The following is an 18,434-nucleotide window of genomic DNA, read 5'->3' as shown; positions in this document are numbered from 1 at the left end:
AGCTCATTTCACACAGGCATGTGCATGTATTCCCTCTTCTGGTGACTGATGCGTCCAGCATTCCCTATAACTTCACAAATAGTTTCCATACACTTCATAACTTAATCCAACATCTCTCATCTCCTTCCCCACCAAACTGTGAGAACACAGGGGTTAAAAAAAAAAAAAAAAAAGTGGAAAAGAGAGTAAAAAACCAAGGGACAGGGACCAACAGGAAACCAGAGCAGACATTACTCCTAAAGGAAGTCCATGAGTAAGGAGAAGCTTGGTCTGGTGCCAGCTTGGCAGGCCATGATTCACCCATCTCCTCCCCACTGATGTTTCATTTTGAACTTGAATATGACATCCTCCACTCCTAACCTGATGTATTTCAGTTCCTTCCACTCCAGAGGCTGAAGTTTTCCCCAGGCATGCAAGGGAATTCCATCTTAACCTCCTCCTTGCTGCCAATGAAGCAACCATGCTGCTCCCCACCCCAAGTTTTCAGAGCAGAAGCTTTGACTCCTTCTGGTTGAGGAGATTTAAAACAAACAAACAACAAAAGTCAGCACACATTTTTTACCTCTATCCCTTTCCTTTTTGAAGCTAAGATGAAAGGATTAGTGCTTTATTTGCCTTTTAGCCCAGGTGGGCTGCTCTGCTAGGCTCTGCCCCATCTACCATTGTTGCAGGTAGCAGCTGTGGGGATTGCAGCTGCTCTTGTGAAAGAAGCCTTGAACTGTGCTGCAGCCAGGCACCTGGCAATGCTGGACCCATTTGTTCGCAGTGAAGCAACATGCGAGCTTGTCATTGTTCATGGCAAAGGGAGCTTTTTAATGACTTCAATTAACAGAGAGAACTCCAGTTAGTTCTTGCTATACAAAAGTGTCCACAATGTCATTAAAACAAGATTTACAAGTGTCATAACTGTCAGCAGCATAGTCAACAATACAGCCAATCATTACAACTGAGCACCAAAAGAGAAGGGGGGAACATCATACCACTGAGGAATTGGATGAAAAGAAAAAAATGTGGGGGGAGAAGGTGCAGAGGAAAAAAGAAAAGTCATTTTTTCTTTTCAGTCTAGATTGATTTTATTCTACAAAATGCTACTCAGTTAAAATTGTAAAAGCAAAACCATTTTAATACGTTCTTTCTTTTGTAGCAGCAAGCTTTCTCTAAACAAGCTTTTTGTTTTAGTGCAAATACTGTAGGCCTGTAATTCAGTAAAATAACAAGAACAGAAAAGAGACAACACCAGAGAGAATGCCTCAGGGCTGAAATTCCCCAGGACTGCAAGAACGACATCAAGACCACTACGAGCAAAGAAAGGTCCCACTTCAGCAGTCATCTTTAAGAACCTCTGTGGCAGAAACTGTTTCACTGCAGACAGACAGTAAAAAAGAAAACCCATGATCTAAAACTTCTGAGGAAAAAAAGATAATGGCGCCCCCAAACCTTCAACAATCCTCATGGTCACCTGTTAGTCACTGAGACTTCATTTCACTACTGACACCTGCCTCACAGCAGCAAAAGGCTGCTGATGCTTTCAGTTTGTCCCACGTGAGTGGAATCAGAACCAGGCCCTTTCTGTATCTGAGGATCTTAAAGCAGACTTTAGTGACACTAGTAACTTATCTCTCTAATAAAGATGCACTATCCCTTACTGATGTTACTTTGAACTACACAGTATATCAAGATATATACAACAGTTTATCCTCTCACTGAGCAAAAACAATTGGATACCTATTTCCTACACATTTTAATATGGTTTTAACATCAAGTAACCACAAACAAGAAAGTGGAATAACCCTTTAATCATACAGGATAGGAGGGGAACAATTAAGTAAAACAGGATTGGGTTTTATTATTATCTTGTACTCTGAGATTTGTCCTGAACTCCACCTACTGTTCACAGAGGAATGATAATGCATCTTTAAAAACATATCTCTTTTTACATTTTATACAGACAACAACAAAACTCAGATCATTTTATTTAAGGAATCAAAAAAAATTATTAGCCTTAAAAAAAAGGAAGATTGTAGTATTTTTAATGCTTTCTTTATTATATCCAAGTCCTGAACAGAAAAACAAAAGATGTAAACATGATAAATAAATAAGAAATAAATGTATATTGTTCCCCCCACCTCTTAAAATGTTTGACTTGGCCTTCCTAATGAAAATTATTTGTGTCATGATAGTAAGATTTCTTACATTTCAGAAGTCTGTTTTAAAATGAAAAAAGCAACAACCAAAAGGAAAAAAAAAAAAAAAAAAGCAACAACCAAACACCAGGAATGTGATTTGGGTGGATGTTAAATTAATGGCGGGCAGATCTGCTGGAGCAGGCACAAGACGGCTGCCTGCCAATAAATAATAAGAGACCAGGGAGAAGGGAGGTGTCTTAGGTTTGTTTTCATTTTGTTTTTTTCTTTTCATTTAGGATGAAGGCCAGGTGGATCCTACATACAGTAAGCAGCAAAATTAAAGGTTCAGATGAACTAAATAGATCATTTAAATAATAATTATAAAAACACAACAGAGAGCTACTGTCCCCAGCATGTTGGTCCCAAATCCCATCACACCACAAGTGGATTGAGACTTACCCAGTCTCCACATCTACAAGAAAGGAATATGAAGGCAATGCCACAACTGGGAAAGGAGAAGGAGGAATGAGGGCTAAACTGGAATAGCAAACATCACCTAGAAGCTGAAAGTTTCCTTCAATGCAGCTGTTACTACTCCTCCCAGTTTGGCATTGATTAATTTAGGATGTTAGGAGAGGCTTTGTTGGGCCAGTCACCAGGGGGCTGACCCAATACCAGCTGAACTTCCCTGGGCCTTTTTCTATTGACTTTAACTCTGTCAGCACTAGGTATAACAGCTCCCATATCCCCACTACATGCAGAACATGGAGACACTACATTTAGGAATCAGCAGGGAAGGTACTCATGGAAAATAACATTTGGGCCTGGGAAGGACAATCAGTTCCCAAGGAGCACACCAGAAAACACTAAAAGAATAATGTAGGGCCAGACCAAAATGGGAATGAAGTTGTACCTGCCTGCCAGAAACTAAACAAAAGTTAAGGCTGATCCACAAAACACAAAAGGCTGGAGACCAGCAATCCCAACACAGATATTCTTTGAGAGACTTGAGGGAGAAAACAGACAGGCACAAGGTATCTGGGGCTTTTTCCAAACAGTGGAAAATAATCCTCTTTTTTGAGGAGTTTCACATGGCTCCCATCAGTATCACAGGTCAGGAAAGGGAAGCATCTTGTTCAGTCTCTGAGCAGGTCAATAACCAGGCAGGAGGGCAGTGGACAAGGACCAGCTGCAGCTCCTTTTGGCAATGATTCAGTGACCAGAAGCAAAGGTAGGTTTTTGTTGTTCCACCAGTTAGATCTGAGGAGACAGCAGACTTCTTGAAACCCCTACAAGAGGTGGATGTTTCTGATCTCACAGGAGACAGCAGTCCTGGTCAGCTAGCCTCAAAAGTAGCTGCATCATTTTAAAACTCACCCACCACTTGTCAGGGTTGTTCTCCTCAAAAATGTGTGGAAATGACATGCAGAGATGTTTTATTAACAGTTTTAGATTCTCAGTCCAGAGTGGCCCAAACAAGCATTTGGCAAAATGGAAACAGAGAAGCTGGAGTTTCACCTGAAGTAGTATCATCTATGTAAAACCCTAGGAAAAGTGGATCCTTTGTGCTAACTATGGGAAATTTAAGATCTACTTTATTAAAAAGGAAATTCTGATGTATATGTAAGGACAATACAACTCCTTTACTAATTTTACTTACTGTGTGAGCTCCATTTGAAACTTCTAGCACCAATATCAAATTGGATGTGTTCCAGCAATACAGAAAAAGCCTGAATCCAATCAGCTTTATGAAGCAAAAAGGATCCCTAACATATTTCTGGCAGGTTTGGTAAATACTTGGGTTAAAAATAATGGTTATAATAAAAAAGCCAAAGTCCACCTTTAGAGCCAGAATAGTGTCCCATTGAATGGATTCAAGGAATGGGCAGTGGCCAGAGTTTGAGGGAAGTTAGCCCTGCTGAGTAAAGTCCCAGTTCCACAAGACTGAAACCTATTAATTCCCAGTGGAGTTGCTGGGGACTGCAGCAGTTTTGCATCTTATATGACTAGCCCTATAATTGTATAATTGTATCCTGCATTTCTCCAGGTCCAGCCTGAACAAGAAACGCCACAGTTTCAGCTGATTAAAAAAAAAAAAAACAATTATATCTACATATATATATGTGTGTGTGTATGTGTGTATAAAAGAAAAAGACAAACTAAATAAAAATAAATAGCTGCCACCACAGCTTCAATAGGCAGGACCAAAGAGCTATCTCCTAAGTGGTTTAGATGGCAAGCTGGGCAATCCTAGTGTGCACAGGGTCATGGTTTGCCAGTACTTTGATATCAATAGGAATTGAGCTTGGGTCCAAGTGGAAATAGATTACACACATTTTCAGTAGTGAACATGAGCACTGGAGAGCTTGTGCTCTCTCTGAGCACTTAGTAGTAGCAGTCAAGCCCACAGGCTAGAGAAGGACCCAAGACTAGGGAAAGAGCCCTTTGGTTTGATTCTTTGTCTTCAGGCCAATCAACCACCACAAAAGATCAATCTGCAAAGAAAATGTAAAGAAAAACCAGAGGCCAAAGACCAAGGTGCAAATAATGCTAATCGATTTCCCTCAGCTGTCAATTTGTCATTTGCCAGAGCTTGTCAGAAGCTCTGTTTTAGTTCAAACAGGTCAACACTTTATCCATGCCATTCCTGCCTGGTCAGGAGCTGGGGCCTTGTGGCCTGTGCTGTGCTGGTAGATATGTGCTGCTCTGTTTCCCAACAATGAAAAAATCAGCAAGGGTACAGCCAGCTAATTTCACTGTCTCAGCTGCTGCCTGTCTCCATCCTAGATTTATAGGCATGTGGTGCCACCTCTTTTTTTTGTACCATGTTCTGCAAATACGGCCAAGGGGAGGGGAAGATTTACTAACAGGAAGAGATCAGCCTCTGAGTCAGGAGCCCTGATGGGAAGGAAGATGTAATGCTCCCTAGACAGCAGGCAGCCCAGGAAAAGTAAACAACAAGCAGCAGACTTGATATCCAGCAAACTAGGGTAAAACCCTGCCAGTGACTGGTAAGTGCCAGCCCAGCAGCTTTTCTGATGCTACTTTGGCCCTGAGATGCTAACTTGGTTTTTGGAGGAGCCCAAGGGGATAAATATATCCACATTTTTAAAAAGAAAGGTTTCACCATGAGACTTCTGTCTCTGTGCCTCAGGCTAGAGACTACAAGCTCTGCCCTTGCTGCTGAGCTCTTGGGCTCCTCTTGGTCCCCCTTGTCTCCTGGTCCTTCCAGCTGTCATCCTCCTGTCTGGGCAACCCTACGTGTTTCCCACAGCTATTCCCAAGAGCAAAGATCCTAATTAGACTTTAGAGTTCAGAGCAACTGAGTGAAATGTAATGGGATCGACAACATTGGAAATTATATGCAAAGAGAGAGAGAGAAAAGAGCGAGCACGCAAGAGAGAAGTTGTAAGATCAACTACCCAGAATGATTTAAGCACAGAGCACTACCGCTCCAGTCAATCCACAAAGGAAAGGGACGACTAGCAACTGTCTGCAGCTCGCTTCAGTCCTGGCCAGGAGCGCTCCCGAGGTCCGCTACGGCCACAAAGAGCTTTCCAAGGCAGTCCCTACAGAGCGGACATCACCCTCTCCAAACAGCCCTGGCGTCAGTCCCACCCTTGCCGTTTCCTGCCTCCAGGGAGCTGGCGTTGGTCCTCACTCTCCTTCCTGGAGCTGTAGCACTTCCCCATCCTTGTTCTTGCTGCCCTTGTGCTTCAACGATCCTGTGCCTGTCTCTAATCCCACGGAGGGGGCTCCCCCCATGGTGCTGTGGGGGATGTAACACATTGGCAAAATGGGGGGCCGCAGGGGGATTACAACGCCAGCAAGGTGGGAGAGTTCAAGGAATCTGAGGACTGGTCCCCACTGCTGCTGCTCCTCCGGTGAGCTTTGGAGCAGGACTCAGAAGGGGAGAGAGGAGACTCCTGATCCAACACGTTGGGGTAGGTGAACACCAAGTTGGAAGAGCCAGGAGTGATGGCTGGTGTTGAGGTCACCACAATGGGAGTGTTGAGTGCCTCCTCCCCATAAAAACCTCCAGCAATGCTGATGGGCTTAATGACAGACCTCTGGGCTTTGTCAAGGACCAAAGAGGAAGATGGGATCTCTTCCTCCACAGGCTCCTGCTTCACCACCACGGCTCCACTTGCTCCAGTCCGAATGCTCTGGAGGCTGCTGGATGGTGGGCTGCGGCGTTCCTCGGGGCTGATTTTGCACACAGGGCTGTGAGCCACCAGCATAAACTCCAGCTTCTCCTTCTCCTTCTGGAGCTCAGCAATCTCCTTTTGCAGCACCGACTTCTCCTCCTCCAGTACTTCAGTTTCCTGCAGACAAAAGGGGAATAAATAAATAAAAATAGCAGAGGCTCTAGAACTACTCCTCACCTGGAACAGGGCCACCAAGTCCAGATCCCATCTGGCACGGGCAGATACATCCCAGACTCTTCATGAGCCAAGCAGACACCAGGTCACTGCCAGACAAGCATCTTGTGTTTCACATGCCTATTTGTAGGCTATTCCCAAACATCACCAATCTAAGGTGTTATAAACGTTATAAAGAATCTCGTGAACTTGCCTTAATTTTCTGATGGCTAGTTTTTGCCACTCTGTCTTGGCCTGTGACTTCAATCTTCTCCCTTGCTGTCTGCCTGACAGACACTTTAGCAGAGGACCCAGATCTCCTTCCATTGTTTTTTCATGTTAGACTAGTAAAATTCTTTTCACTTTGACAGAGGTAGTGTATAGCAGTTTCTAAACTGTTTCCATTTTATTTCTGTAGTGCATATTCCAGATTAGGGCTGACACTTGTCTAACTCCTGCCCAAAGCACCAACACTGGATCACCCCCTGATGCATCCACTATTAATACATTTATCTTTCCTGTGGTCACATCACACAGATGGATCACAGTCAGCCTGGGAGCAGTTAGGACCTTCCCATGTGAGGAGCTCATAACTTCACAAAACTCACACTCAGCCCTTCAGGACATGACTAACCACTCTGCACACTCCTCTCACTTGTATCACCTTAGTCACGACATTTCTATAGGACGTCCTGCCTCCCCTCCACTGAGAACACCTCCTAATCTGAGGCAGCAGCACATTTCACAGGTGTGCTTTCACTGCTGCTGTGCTTGGTAACAAGATCATTGGATAAAGCCAGGCTGGTTCTTGACCAGGAGCACTGGAGCCTTTCCTTCAGCTTATTTCACACAACCCAATCTTGTCTTCTCTTCAACCAGGGCCTTACCCTTTGGTTCTTATGCTCAGCTCTACCTTCTCCAGCTTTACTAATTATTACTTGTACAGCATCAGGGCACACATCTCTGTGCTGCTTCCTTTCTGAAGGAAGTCAGTTACTACCTCACCTCCAAAGGAGGAGTAAGCCTAAAGGGTATAGCTCTGACAGGTACACACAACATCTCCCTTGTTTTCTATGGCTTTCAGGTGATCCTTCTTCTTCAGTGTTCTTGTCCTTAAAACCTGCCTTTAGGCACACAGTGTCTTATGAAAGATGACCAGAGTCAGGGAGACTTGTGCTAGTTGAGAGGTAAGAAGGGAACAGAGCTCCTAGGACATTTTAGGCACTGAGCACAGAGAATTTTAGGGTCCTAAGCTCCAGGGCCAAGTCCCCCTCATCAGCAGCTGTTGATGTAGCAGCAGTACCCTTGGGTAGCCTTGGATGAAGAAGGCAGAGTCTGTTTGCAGCATCTTCCTCCAACGTGCTGGTGGAGGAAGAGCAATGCCCTTGGAGCTGGTTGGAAGGGTGTGTGACAAGGAAGGAGAAATGCACGCAGGGCACGTACCGCCTGGAGTTTCTCTGTTAGCTCTCGACGCCTGTTACGACACTTAGCAGCTGCCAGCTTGTTCCTCTCTCTCCGGATCCTTCGCTTCTCTTCTTCCTCAGGCGACAGCTGTGGGCAAGTGCCAAGAAAATCCAATCAGATCTGAGCAAGGCATTCCTTTAAGTTTGTGAGGATTTAACCACAATGCAAAGGAAAAAAGCCTGATCCAGCAGGATGCTGAGCACTCCCCCTTGTCACTGATGTCAGCAGAAGATGAAAGCACACAGTATCTCTGCCTGCACCAGGTCTTAGCAGAAGGGAGAGGAGAAGGAGCAGGGCACAGGGAGAAGATTGTGTAAGAGGACAGTGAATCTGCACCAAGGCCAAACAGATAAAAGATGCTCTGATTGTTTCACAACTTGGGTGGTATGTTAAGCAAAACCAGAGCACAATGTTGTAAGTGCCTCTTTCTTGAAAGAAAATATCTGCTCCTTCCCACACAAAAATAGTTGATCTCTTGAAGGTCGGGATGGTGTATAGGGGGAGACAGGGAAATCAGCAGAGCTCTCATGAAATCCGTGAAGCAACAATGATTTATACCACCCAAAAATCTGACCTCAGATTTTTGAGCACTCAGCGAGATAACACACTGCTTCTTGCATCAGCAGGCAAGGCTCCAGTGATATCAAGGGCTTCCTGAGGCCAGCTGACATCCTCACTGATGTAAATCAGGAGCAATTCCATAGAAACCCATCCAGCTACACTCTTGCGAAACCAGAGGAAGTGAACGGGAGCTTGCAAGACATGGTCAAAGCTATGCCTGGTTCTGGGGGTTTGAGACAAGGCTTTACAAACCCCAGCAGCAGCAGATAGGTTTGGGCCATGGCCACAGCCAAGGAGCCAGTTCAGCAGGGCACAGAGTGGGCTGTGGCACCCAGCATGAGAAGCTGTGCAGACAGAGCAGCACGGGGATCCAGCAGGATCCATGCAGACAGAGCAGCACGGGGATCCAGCAGGAGCCACGGGGATCCAGGGCACGTGCCCAGCCCTTGACTCCAACCTTGTGCCCTACACTTCAGCCTCACCCAGCCCATGTGTGCTGCAGGGACTCTGGCCTGGTGACTGTAAATGAAAGCAAAACCCTGACACCTGGCAAAGCACACATCACATCTCACAGAGTGCCAACACAGAATGGTAAGAAACACCACCCAGCTCCTCCTCTTCAGAGGAGCTTCAATTTTAATATCTTCACGGATTGTCAATATCACAAATGAGACATTCACAATTTTACTATCTTTTCTTTTTAGTGTTAGTTTTACTGCAACCTCAGCCTAGATTGTTTTGGCTTGCTCTGTCTCCCTAATTTTGATGTTTGCAGTTTCAGTAAGTTAACTTCAGCCTCTGGGCATTCAGCTCGTTCATATCTGCTTTTTTCAGAATCTGATCTGTGCCTGTGATTTCACCTGCATGTAACATGAGCCCCTGGATGCTCACTGAGCAACACAAGCAATTCTAGAACTGCAGAACACAGAATTTAGGCCCAAAAGCTTTTTCCATCAGCAGCTCACAATGTCCATCCTAAGGCTGGTGGTAGCTCCATTCAGCTGGGCAGAATGTTTCGCCCAGGAAGGAGCCCCTGCAGGCACTGCTGTCCCTGCTACAGCTCTGCCCACCCTCTTCCCACCCCACACAAGTGTAGGGTTAAAATGTATTTCCACACAAATATCTACAGTATGGAAAAGCACTGAGCATGCACACAGAAGCTATGCTGACTTGGGGCCCCTGTGTAGAATTTTCAAGAGCCTTTTCATGCTTTGGAAGCACAGATCTCATTGAAATATGTTTGGAGTAAAATTTCTACTACAAAGGCCTTCAGTAATTTAAAAATTATCTGTTTCAAAGACTGCTTTGCAAAAATTGCACAGGCAGGGCAGTAGCCCCTAATCTGGATGTTCTTAACATTTTACCAGGTCTAAAAAGGAATATTCCATCAGTGGTTGCTGGATTTGTTTGAAAGTGGTTGGATTTGGCACTCTTTGTGCCCCTGCTGTATGCGTTATTCGTAGCTTGTCCAAGCCCAATACGTGCATTCGCTGTCAGGAACGTTCATCAAAACAGGCTCTTTTCATAAAGTGTTACACGGGATTTTCCAAAAAGGCACTCCGATGTGGTGTTCAAAGCACCAGCCCTGGAAACCTGAGCCAAAGGGCCACAGCAAAGAGCCCGGGTACTGCCTTAGCACGTGTCTAATCAAAAGGACTTGGCTCTGAATGACCCACAATGAACGGCTTGCAAACAAGCCACAAGCCAGGAATTGCTTGGCAAGCATCCTTCAGCAAATAACTCTGAACAACAAATAAAGCAGAGAATATGGTGATCTCTTCACGGCCAATTTGTGAACACAGAGGCAGCATTTGTCAAACAAATTAGTTGTTGCTAATTATTCCTCCAGCTCTGTGAGACTTTCTTTGCCTTTGGACACCAGCCCTGCATGCAGGGAACAGGGAAGTAGCTCCAGCTGGTGGAAAAGGCTGGCACATACTGAACCACCACGGCTACTCCATCCTTCCTCCCAGAAATGGGACCTCACTGCAGCCATACCAGCTCCCCACACAGAGGTACGGCTAAACTCTGACTTTAACCTCCTGGGCCTAAACCAGACAGCAACTCCACATAAAATAATCGGACTGCGAATCAAAACAGATGACGTAGAAGTAAAAGTAGGGCTGGTGAGTCTTATTAGAAACAGACCTCACGCAACAGCACGCGCTTGTGTCTGGAGCCGTGTGTCTCACTGCGCTGCTCCACAGCGACCCACACAAATGCTGCTTGGGAACAACTTGGGGAGATTAAAAAAAAAAAGAAACAGATCTGACTAAACTCAAAGAGAAATCAGCCTAGCACTGTGAATAGCTGTTCACCAGACAGCCCTGGAGAAGGCTTATTCTTACTAAGAGGAGAACAACAGTGCTGATTTCCAGGAGATAAGATGCCTGCACCTAGTCCACCAGATCCAGGGTCCCAGCCTGATAATCCCATTAGGAGGCTGAGCACAGGGCAGCAGTGGTACAAGCCACCTCATGCCAGTTACAAAAATACCTCTGTGTTTGGAGCAGAAAAATCTCTTATGGGATCCCCACCAAACTGCTGCAAAAAGATCAATCAATTACAAGTTTGTAGTGGGAAGGTGGATTTAGACTCCAGTCCTCCAGAAGGCTCTTCATACTAGAGCTGAGGTGCTCTAGGGAAGCTGTTCCTCCCTGCGTGCTGCTGGCTGGGGCTGGGGGCATCACACAAATGGAGACTGGAGCTGTGCTAGCAGCTACAGAGCTGACAGAAAACACTAGCTGATGTAATTTGGTGTCAGATTTGTAAAGGACCTACATGAAAGCTGCTCTGCTTTCTTGGAGGTTTCCTTCTGCCTGGAGCGGCAGAGACACTCAAACTGAAACCCAGGGCTCAACTTCAGAGTTTCACCTGCTTTTGAAACCAAGCCGCAATGCGGGCTGGCGGTGTGAAGTGTTGGATGAAGACTGGGTAAATCTCACCATATGATGAGGAGGCAGCCATAAAAGTCACCCTCCAGCTTACACCCTCCACCACCCTAAGAAACCCCAGCATGTGAACAGCACCAGCCATGGACCTCAGTGCTCCCCTGCGGTGCCGGGAGATCTTGTGAGGGAGTGGGGGCAAGTCTCTGTACGTCTGTTTCCAAGGCACTGCAGTTACCTGCTCATCTCTCCGTCTCCGTCCCACGGTGGTCCCGATGGTTTTGATGACCCCAGGACGCTGCAGAGCCGTGTGTCCGGCCACCGAGGACAGCGGGGGCAGCGGGTGGCTGTAGGGGTGCGAGCGGGAGTAAGGGCTTGACATGGAGGTGATGACGGTGGGCTGCACCATCCACTGCAGGTCTTGGCTGGTTGTGATGGCGTTGATCGTAGGGATAAAAGCACTGCCTGATCCTGGCATATCTACTCGAAATTTCTAGGAGGAAAGACAGAGGAGAAAAGGGACAGAGAGCACAGAAGAAACTGTCAATGAGAGCAGAACATAAGTGGTTACTCCAGAACCTGCTAGGCCCTCAGGAGCAGCACCGGTGAGGATCAAAGCAGCACCTGAAGCAAGAACACCAGTAGCTGGTGCCTCTGCAGCATCTTAAGCTGCCCCTGCCTGCCACAACCCCTGAGGAAGGCACTGGGCTCAGGCACTTCCCCTCCAGAGCAGCCCTGCCCTCTCCCAACCCCTTTCCTCTTCCCCCCACAGCTCCCCAGCATACCCTAAGCCAGCCTCCCCTCCCCAGCACCGTCCCCACTGCTGCCACCTCCTGCCAGTGCCCACCACTCCTTCCGGCACGGAGCAAAAAGGGAATTAAGGAGTTTCTAGAGAAACACTTCTCTTCAAGCCCAAAGAAAAGGAAGAGAAACTTCAGTTCTGAAATGCCATTACCAAGCAGAGCAAAGCCTCCTTTCACCAAAGGATTGCCCTGAAATTTGGGCTTGGTCCACATAGGGCTTGGTATGGCAAGAACAGCAGCCTGCTTCTCCTTCAGTAGCTCTGTGCTCACCGAGGAGCCCAGCCCTGAGATGGTTACGTGCGAGGATATGTATTTTAATAGCAGCCTATAAAGTAGGTCTTAGGATTCAGATCGGACAAGTTCCCTGCAGCTCTCTGCACTGTCTAGACAAAACAAGGCAGCAGTAAAACCAAGGCAGCAGGTAATGATCGCCTCCAAAATACATGTACACCTTCTTTCAGACAGAGGTAAATCCATCTGGATAATATGCTGGCACTAAATTGCAAGGAAAACAATCGCTTGTCCCCGGAGGGGGAAGCAGGAGAGAAAGAATGTTTTTGTCTATGCTGAGCTCCTTCAGGAGGCTTTCAATGGTTAGACTGGAATTAACTCACAGACAGGCCTTGCTCCAGCAATCACTGAGCAAGGGACAGGGCTTGTAGGACCCACAGCTGTTACCAGCACTGGTCTGTAAGCCTTGAAATGACTCCATGAGAAATGCACATTCTTGGGTCAACAACCTGGCTTCCCAGAGGAGTGAGAGCCCTTGCATCAGCCTGACCTCAGCTCAGGTAAGCGTCCCAGATAAGGGACACCAACACAGATTTCCTTTTCAGGGTGTGCCTAGTCAAGCACCTTAAGAGCTTTGTTAAACCAAGGCTACTGCAAATAGTATTTCACATGCTGATAGCTGCAGCACTTCAGGCCAGCACTAGCGAGCTGCCAAGACCTGAAGACCAGGAGAGCCAGTCTGAATACTGACAACTGCTGACTTACACCTCTGAACAGCTCAAAATCTAGCAAGGAAGGATGAGAGAAGGAAGGAGTGAGTCAAGTTAAGCAGGCGGGGAAATTACACAGAGAGGATGACACTGGTACCAAGACCTTTGGCAAAACCCCCAACAGCACCTCAGAGATTCACTTGGAGCTTGAGTCCAACACAGCCTCAGTTCATCCCACATTTCAGAGTCCATGTCACCTCCTCCAATTAGTTAAAGAGGCCCCGAGCCACAAACTGTCAACGCTGCATCAGAATTTATGAGTGCAAATCCCCTCCTTTGCTCTGCATGGTGCAGGCTGTGACCACATGGCACAGAAGAGGATGTGTTGGTGCCTCCATAACCAGAACACAAGAGGACCTAAACCTCACCAGAAGGGAGGAAGTGCGAGCCCAGTTGAACCACGAGCCCAACTCAAGGGATGTGAGCCCTACTTCCAGATCCACATGCGGCTCCTACCACGACCATTGCCTATCTGTGCCACCACCCTCCCTTTCATGTCCAAAAAGCAGAGAGGAAATGTCCTGTCTTCCCTGCAGGGACACTACAAAGCAATGACTGTGAAACATCCAGAGAGCTTCTGGTGCTTTGCCATAGAGACACCACTGGCATTCCAGAGCTAACCTTTGCCTCCAACACCCAACAACATGCTAAAAATTCCTAATAGAGGTTGTGAGAGTCAGTTCCACCACTAAATCAACCACATAAAATACCAGAATCTGACATAAAAATCAGGCTCCAAGTGTTGACTAAGCAAGTGCTCTTTCTATTCACTCCTGTATTCAACCTAGGACCCTTCAGTAAAACTAGCAGAGGTCTCCAGGACAGCAAAGGGGAGTTGCTCAGTTCAGCCACATCCCTCTGTAGCTCCACAATGCTTGCCTGCAGACCTGGGGGGAAGAGACCAGTTCCTCTCTGCCATGCCCCAACTCTGTCACCAGCTTCCCTTCTAATAACTCAAAATATTTTAGAAATAAAAAAAAACACCCTAATTCTGTATTCTGTACTTTCCAAAGGCAGTATTTTTCCTGGATAACTAAGGGACACATTTTCCTGGATAATTAAGGGACACACTGCTGTGGCAGCTTGAGTCTTCAGACACAGTGTGCTCAGTCCAACACCAGGTTTTACAAGCAATTCTTCCTGACTGATCAGGCTTTCCCCACCTACCTTGCTTTCCCTGCTAGGACGCTGCACCAGATCAGCTCTGCCATGCTAAAATGCTGCTGGGCCCCACATTCTGCCCAGTGCCGTCAGCTCTGACCCCTGGGATGCGCAGTGGCAGGCCCCGAATTCCCTGTCCCTCCCCTGCATGGCCCCTTTGAGCACCAGCCTCCTCACACAGAAGTGCCAGAACTTCCCCCAAACTGCAGCCCCTTCTTTGCTCCCCTCATCCCTCCTCCTCTCAGAGAGGGGCAATGGCCCTGCCAGCCTGACAGCACTGCCTGCCCTCACCCACCTGCCCACTTTCCAGACCCCCTGCTGCCTCCTCCTCTCAGGACATGCACAGCTCTCCTCTCCTGACCCACGAGAGGCTCCTGGAAGCAGCTCTGTGCCAGCTTTCAGCCGTTCCTCTCTACAAGAGTTCAGTGCACTAGAGAGAGATGAGGCGATAGGCAGATTGCAGGGCTACACACGCAGCACGCGCTCAGCCACGAACCCACCGCTCCCCTCCTGACCCAAGCAAACACACATGAAGGTATGATTAAAAAACCCCAACAACTAAACAGCAAACAGAAAGAGTCCTGTTATTAAGTGTGCCAAGAACTGAGGTCAGTCTCTACTCTGCCTTAAAAATATGGGGTTGGATGAGAGCCTTCTCAGATCCACAGTCAGGGGAGGCTCCAGCGAGTCCTGCCACAAGCAGGGGCAGACTACGTTAGCAGCTCACAGCTCAGCAGCACAGACAGCACGGGGACATTTCAAGCTTTGGCTTTGTGTTTCTTTTCTCCACCTTAAGGTTTATATAAGGTTTCTATAGAGCACCCTGCTGTGTTCTTTGGTCCACTCTGAACCTTCACTGCCATCTGTAACTGTGCTGAGCAGCACTAGAAACCAGTCGAGAAATGGGTATAATGGCTGGGGGAACAAATAAAATCAAACCCAACAACAAAGCGACTGAGAAAAATCCTAAAGCATCTTCAAGATTACTCAGTTACCAAATACAGGGTATATGTGATAGATCTTACAATAAATACAAGACCCTTGTGGCTCTCCTATGCTGAACATCTCCCTGAAGGAAAAATGGACACAATGCTATAAAATCTCAGGGGAAACTTGACCACTCTGAAAGAGTACACAAACTCTTCCCATTAAAGTCTATGTTTACCACATGGCAAGTCAGTGATTAGGAAAATAGCATGACACGCAACTTAAAAGAAAAATGTTCCAGTGCTGTCCTGTATGGGAAAAAAATAATTAAAAAGCATCAAAGTTTTGGCTCAGAGACACAGTTTCCATTTAAGCATGTGACTGATGCATCTTTTCTTGCTTTTGGGGAAAAAAAAAAGAGAACACAATAAAGAAAAAATTTCAGCAATGCATATTTTCTGTAGTGATAAAACTGCAGATCTCCATAGACCAGAATCAGCAGAACAGCCCAACTGCTAGGGTAAAGGCAACGCTTACATTTGATCCTAATCTACAACATCTGTAAGGATCAAGGGAAAGACGGAGCACAAGGCCTTGAGAAATCTCCCGGATTCTTAAAGAAAACATTTATGTTCTCGCTAAGCCAACGTCCTGCTCAAAGCCCTGTTTCAGATAGTAACCCTAGAAACGGGGCTCTGCTCCCCGGATCAGACGGCACGCACACCAGCTGCCTGGGGAAGACGTGGAGCCCCAGAAAAAGGGGAAAACCCAGTTATTGCTCGGACTGTGACAGCTCAAACGTGAAGCGGCGACGGAGTTTCTCGACCTCCTGCAGCAAGTGCTTGAAGCCAGAGCAGCTGTTCAATCACAGCAGGAAAGGGAGAGTGAGAATTTGCAGTTCGCCGGGCGTTCCCAGCTTCTCAGCCCCCTTTCCCACTCCCCCACCCTGTCCTAGCGTTTACTGTAAACCAGGGAATAAGCTTTATCGGAGCTAGAATCCCTGGAAACCCCAGCCTGCAGCCCGCAGAGGGCACCAACGAGATGCGTTTGGAGCAGGCGGGGAGCGGCAGCGAGTCATTTCTGGTAAAACTTCTTTAATGTGAGGAATGTCACGGGCTGGTACGGCTGGCAGAGTTTAAGACTGGACTTTTTTCCTTTTTTTATTTTTTTCTCTTTTAATTATCCTATGACTCCTTGATGCGAAGGCCACACTGTGCTCACACTGCCAGTTCGCTCGTACAAGCCACACAAGAAATAACATTGTGAGAAAAAGGGGGGTGGGGGGGTCAGAAGCCCAACTCTGAAAAGGCAAAAAAAGAGTGAGGCTGGGCCAGCTGATGTAAACAAGTTATGAAATAACCCAGGTTTGTATAACTGGTCCGATTGTGTAATGCCTTCCCCAGAAGTGGTAGATTTAGTCGATCTAGGCACATAAGTAATTTCGAGGTATTTTCTTAGGAAAATGAAAGAGAAAAAACCCAAACCACAAGACTGGGCTTTCAGGTCCGTGAATTCACGCCGCTTCCACAGGAAATATTCCCCATCCTCGAAGCGCCGCCCGGTAGTGGGGCTTGAGTAGGGAGCGGGGCCGGGGAGCGCGGAGAGCGCTCCGGCGAGCCCCGGGAAACTCCGGCTCGGAAAGAGCCGCGGCCGGCCGGAGAGCGGCGGCGGAACCAAGGAGCGGGCGGGCAGAGCGCTGAGCACGGCGGCACGCCGCCGGCCCAGGGCTGCCAGCGTGGGCCCATGGCAAAGGCAAAGAGACTGTCAGCACCTCGGAGACAAAGTTTAACGGGGGAGAAGCGGGCAGACAACCGCAGGCGCTGGAAAGACCCAGAGCCCACTTCCAGCCATCCCGCCGTGTTCCACGGCGGCTGCGACAGCTCCGTGAATAACTCGGGCGGCACCTCCCAAAGTCCCAGCGAAGCCGCCCAAAGTGCTGCGGGCGAGCCCCGGGCACCACCCGGGCAGGCGCGATGAACGTGGACAGCGAGAAGCTCCCAATAAGAACAAAAGCAGGAAGGAGGAAGAGTTCGGTGCGCCCCTATATTCGCGTTACCGACCTCGCAGAGAAGTCGCCCGTAGGAGCCCTTTGATTGCCGAGCGGGTCCCGGCCCAGCGCTGCGCGGGTGCCCGGCCGACAGGCGGGGGCTCGGTACCGGCACCCGGCCACGCCGCTCCGCCTGGGGCCGGGCCAGCGGACCCTGCTCGCCGGGCGCTCCCTCACCGCACGTCCCCGCTCGGGGCAGGCCGTGCTCCCGCAGCACTCCCGGCCCGACAGGCGGGGAGCTCCGGTCAGCGTCCCTCCGGACGCGTCGCGGCACCCGCTCCGGGGCGGGCGGACACGGAGGGAAGGAAAGCGAAGCGCCCCGCTAAGGGCGGCGGGACGGAGCGGCGGCTGCGGGCAGCCCCGCGCCCCGGCACCGCCTGCGCCACCGCCACCGGCGCCTCTCCGCCGGGCGCCCGTGCCTCCGCCGCGGAGGAAGCGCCGGCCGCTCCCCGGGCGTGGCGGTGAACTCCCGTCCCGGGAGCGCACGGAGCCGCCCCCGGAGGCACCGGGGGAGAGGGGCAGCCCCCGGCCCTACCTGCTGGGCTGCGCCGCTCGAGTAGGTCTCGGGATGTCCTGGGGAGCCGCTGCTGCCTCTGGAGGAGGTGTCGAAGTTCCCGGGGTAGTCCTGGTACATGGTCCGAGGTCGGGCCGGGGGAGCCGCGTCTCCCCGCCTTCCCACACCGACACCCGCCGCTCCCTCGTCGTCTCCCCGCCCCCTTCTCCCTCCCGACCTCTTCGGCTCCTGCCTTTCGCCTCCCAACGCTCGCCGCGGAGAGGGACAAAAATAATAAAAACGGCTTTGGAGACGAGGAAGAAAGTGGAGGGGGGAAAGGTAAAAAAAAAAAAAAATTAAAAAGGAAAAAAAATTAAAAATAAAGAGATAACAAAAATAAAAATAATAACAATGATGATAAAAGTGGCTCAGTTGGCAGCCGAGCGCCTGCGGGACGGGACGGCACGGCAGGACTCGGCGGCGCGGCGGGAGCAGAGCCGTGCGCGCAAGCGGGCGCTCGCCGATGTCCTCTCTCCGCGCTGCCCGGCGAAACTCGCCCCGCCGGCGGAGCGGCTCCGGGCCCGGGGGCTGCAGGCGGAGCG

At 48.8% G+C, this 18,434-nt stretch overlaps 1 protein-coding gene across 1 annotated transcript; it reads right to left on the bottom strand.

Moving 5' to 3' along the window:
* Window positions 1-799: 799 nt before the first annotated feature.
* On the bottom strand, window positions 800-18,049 carry FOSL2 (FOS like 2, AP-1 transcription factor subunit). Its single transcript, XM_064708932.1, has 4 exons — window positions 17,875-18,049; window positions 11,639-11,893; window positions 7,931-8,038; window positions 800-6,451 (listed from the first exon to the last, which is right to left on the bottom strand). Exons 1-4 carry the CDS (start codon window positions 17,971-17,973, stop codon window positions 5,942-5,944), a joined length of 972 nt encoding a protein of 323 aa, XP_064565002.1. The 5' UTR covers window positions 17,974-18,049; the 3' UTR covers window positions 800-5,941.
* Between the last annotated feature and the right edge of the window lie 385 nt (window positions 18,050-18,434).

This window comes from Zonotrichia leucophrys, chromosome 3 (genome assembly GCF_028769735.1).
Source record: "Zonotrichia leucophrys gambelii isolate GWCS_2022_RI chromosome 3, RI_Zleu_2.0, whole genome shotgun sequence".
NCBI lineage: Eukaryota > Metazoa > Chordata > Aves > Passeriformes > Passerellidae > Zonotrichia > Zonotrichia leucophrys.
This window is presented reverse-complemented; position numbering and strand designations above follow the sequence as displayed.

Excerpts from the sequence above, each read along its gene's own strand:
- FOSL2 (XM_064708932.1), bottom strand. The coding sequence starts at position 17,973 with ATGTACCAGGACTACCCCGGGAACTTCGACACCTCCTCCAGAGGCAGC. Across the intron at positions 11,894-17,874 it reads CGAGCGGCGCAGCCCAGCAG|AAATTTCGAGTAGATATGCC; the intron begins GTAGGGCCGGGG and ends CTTTCCTCCTAG. Across the intron at positions 8,039-11,638 it reads GGAGACGGAGAGATGAGCAG|CTGTCGCCTGAGGAAGAAGA; the intron begins GTAACTGCAGTG and ends ACTTGCCCACAG.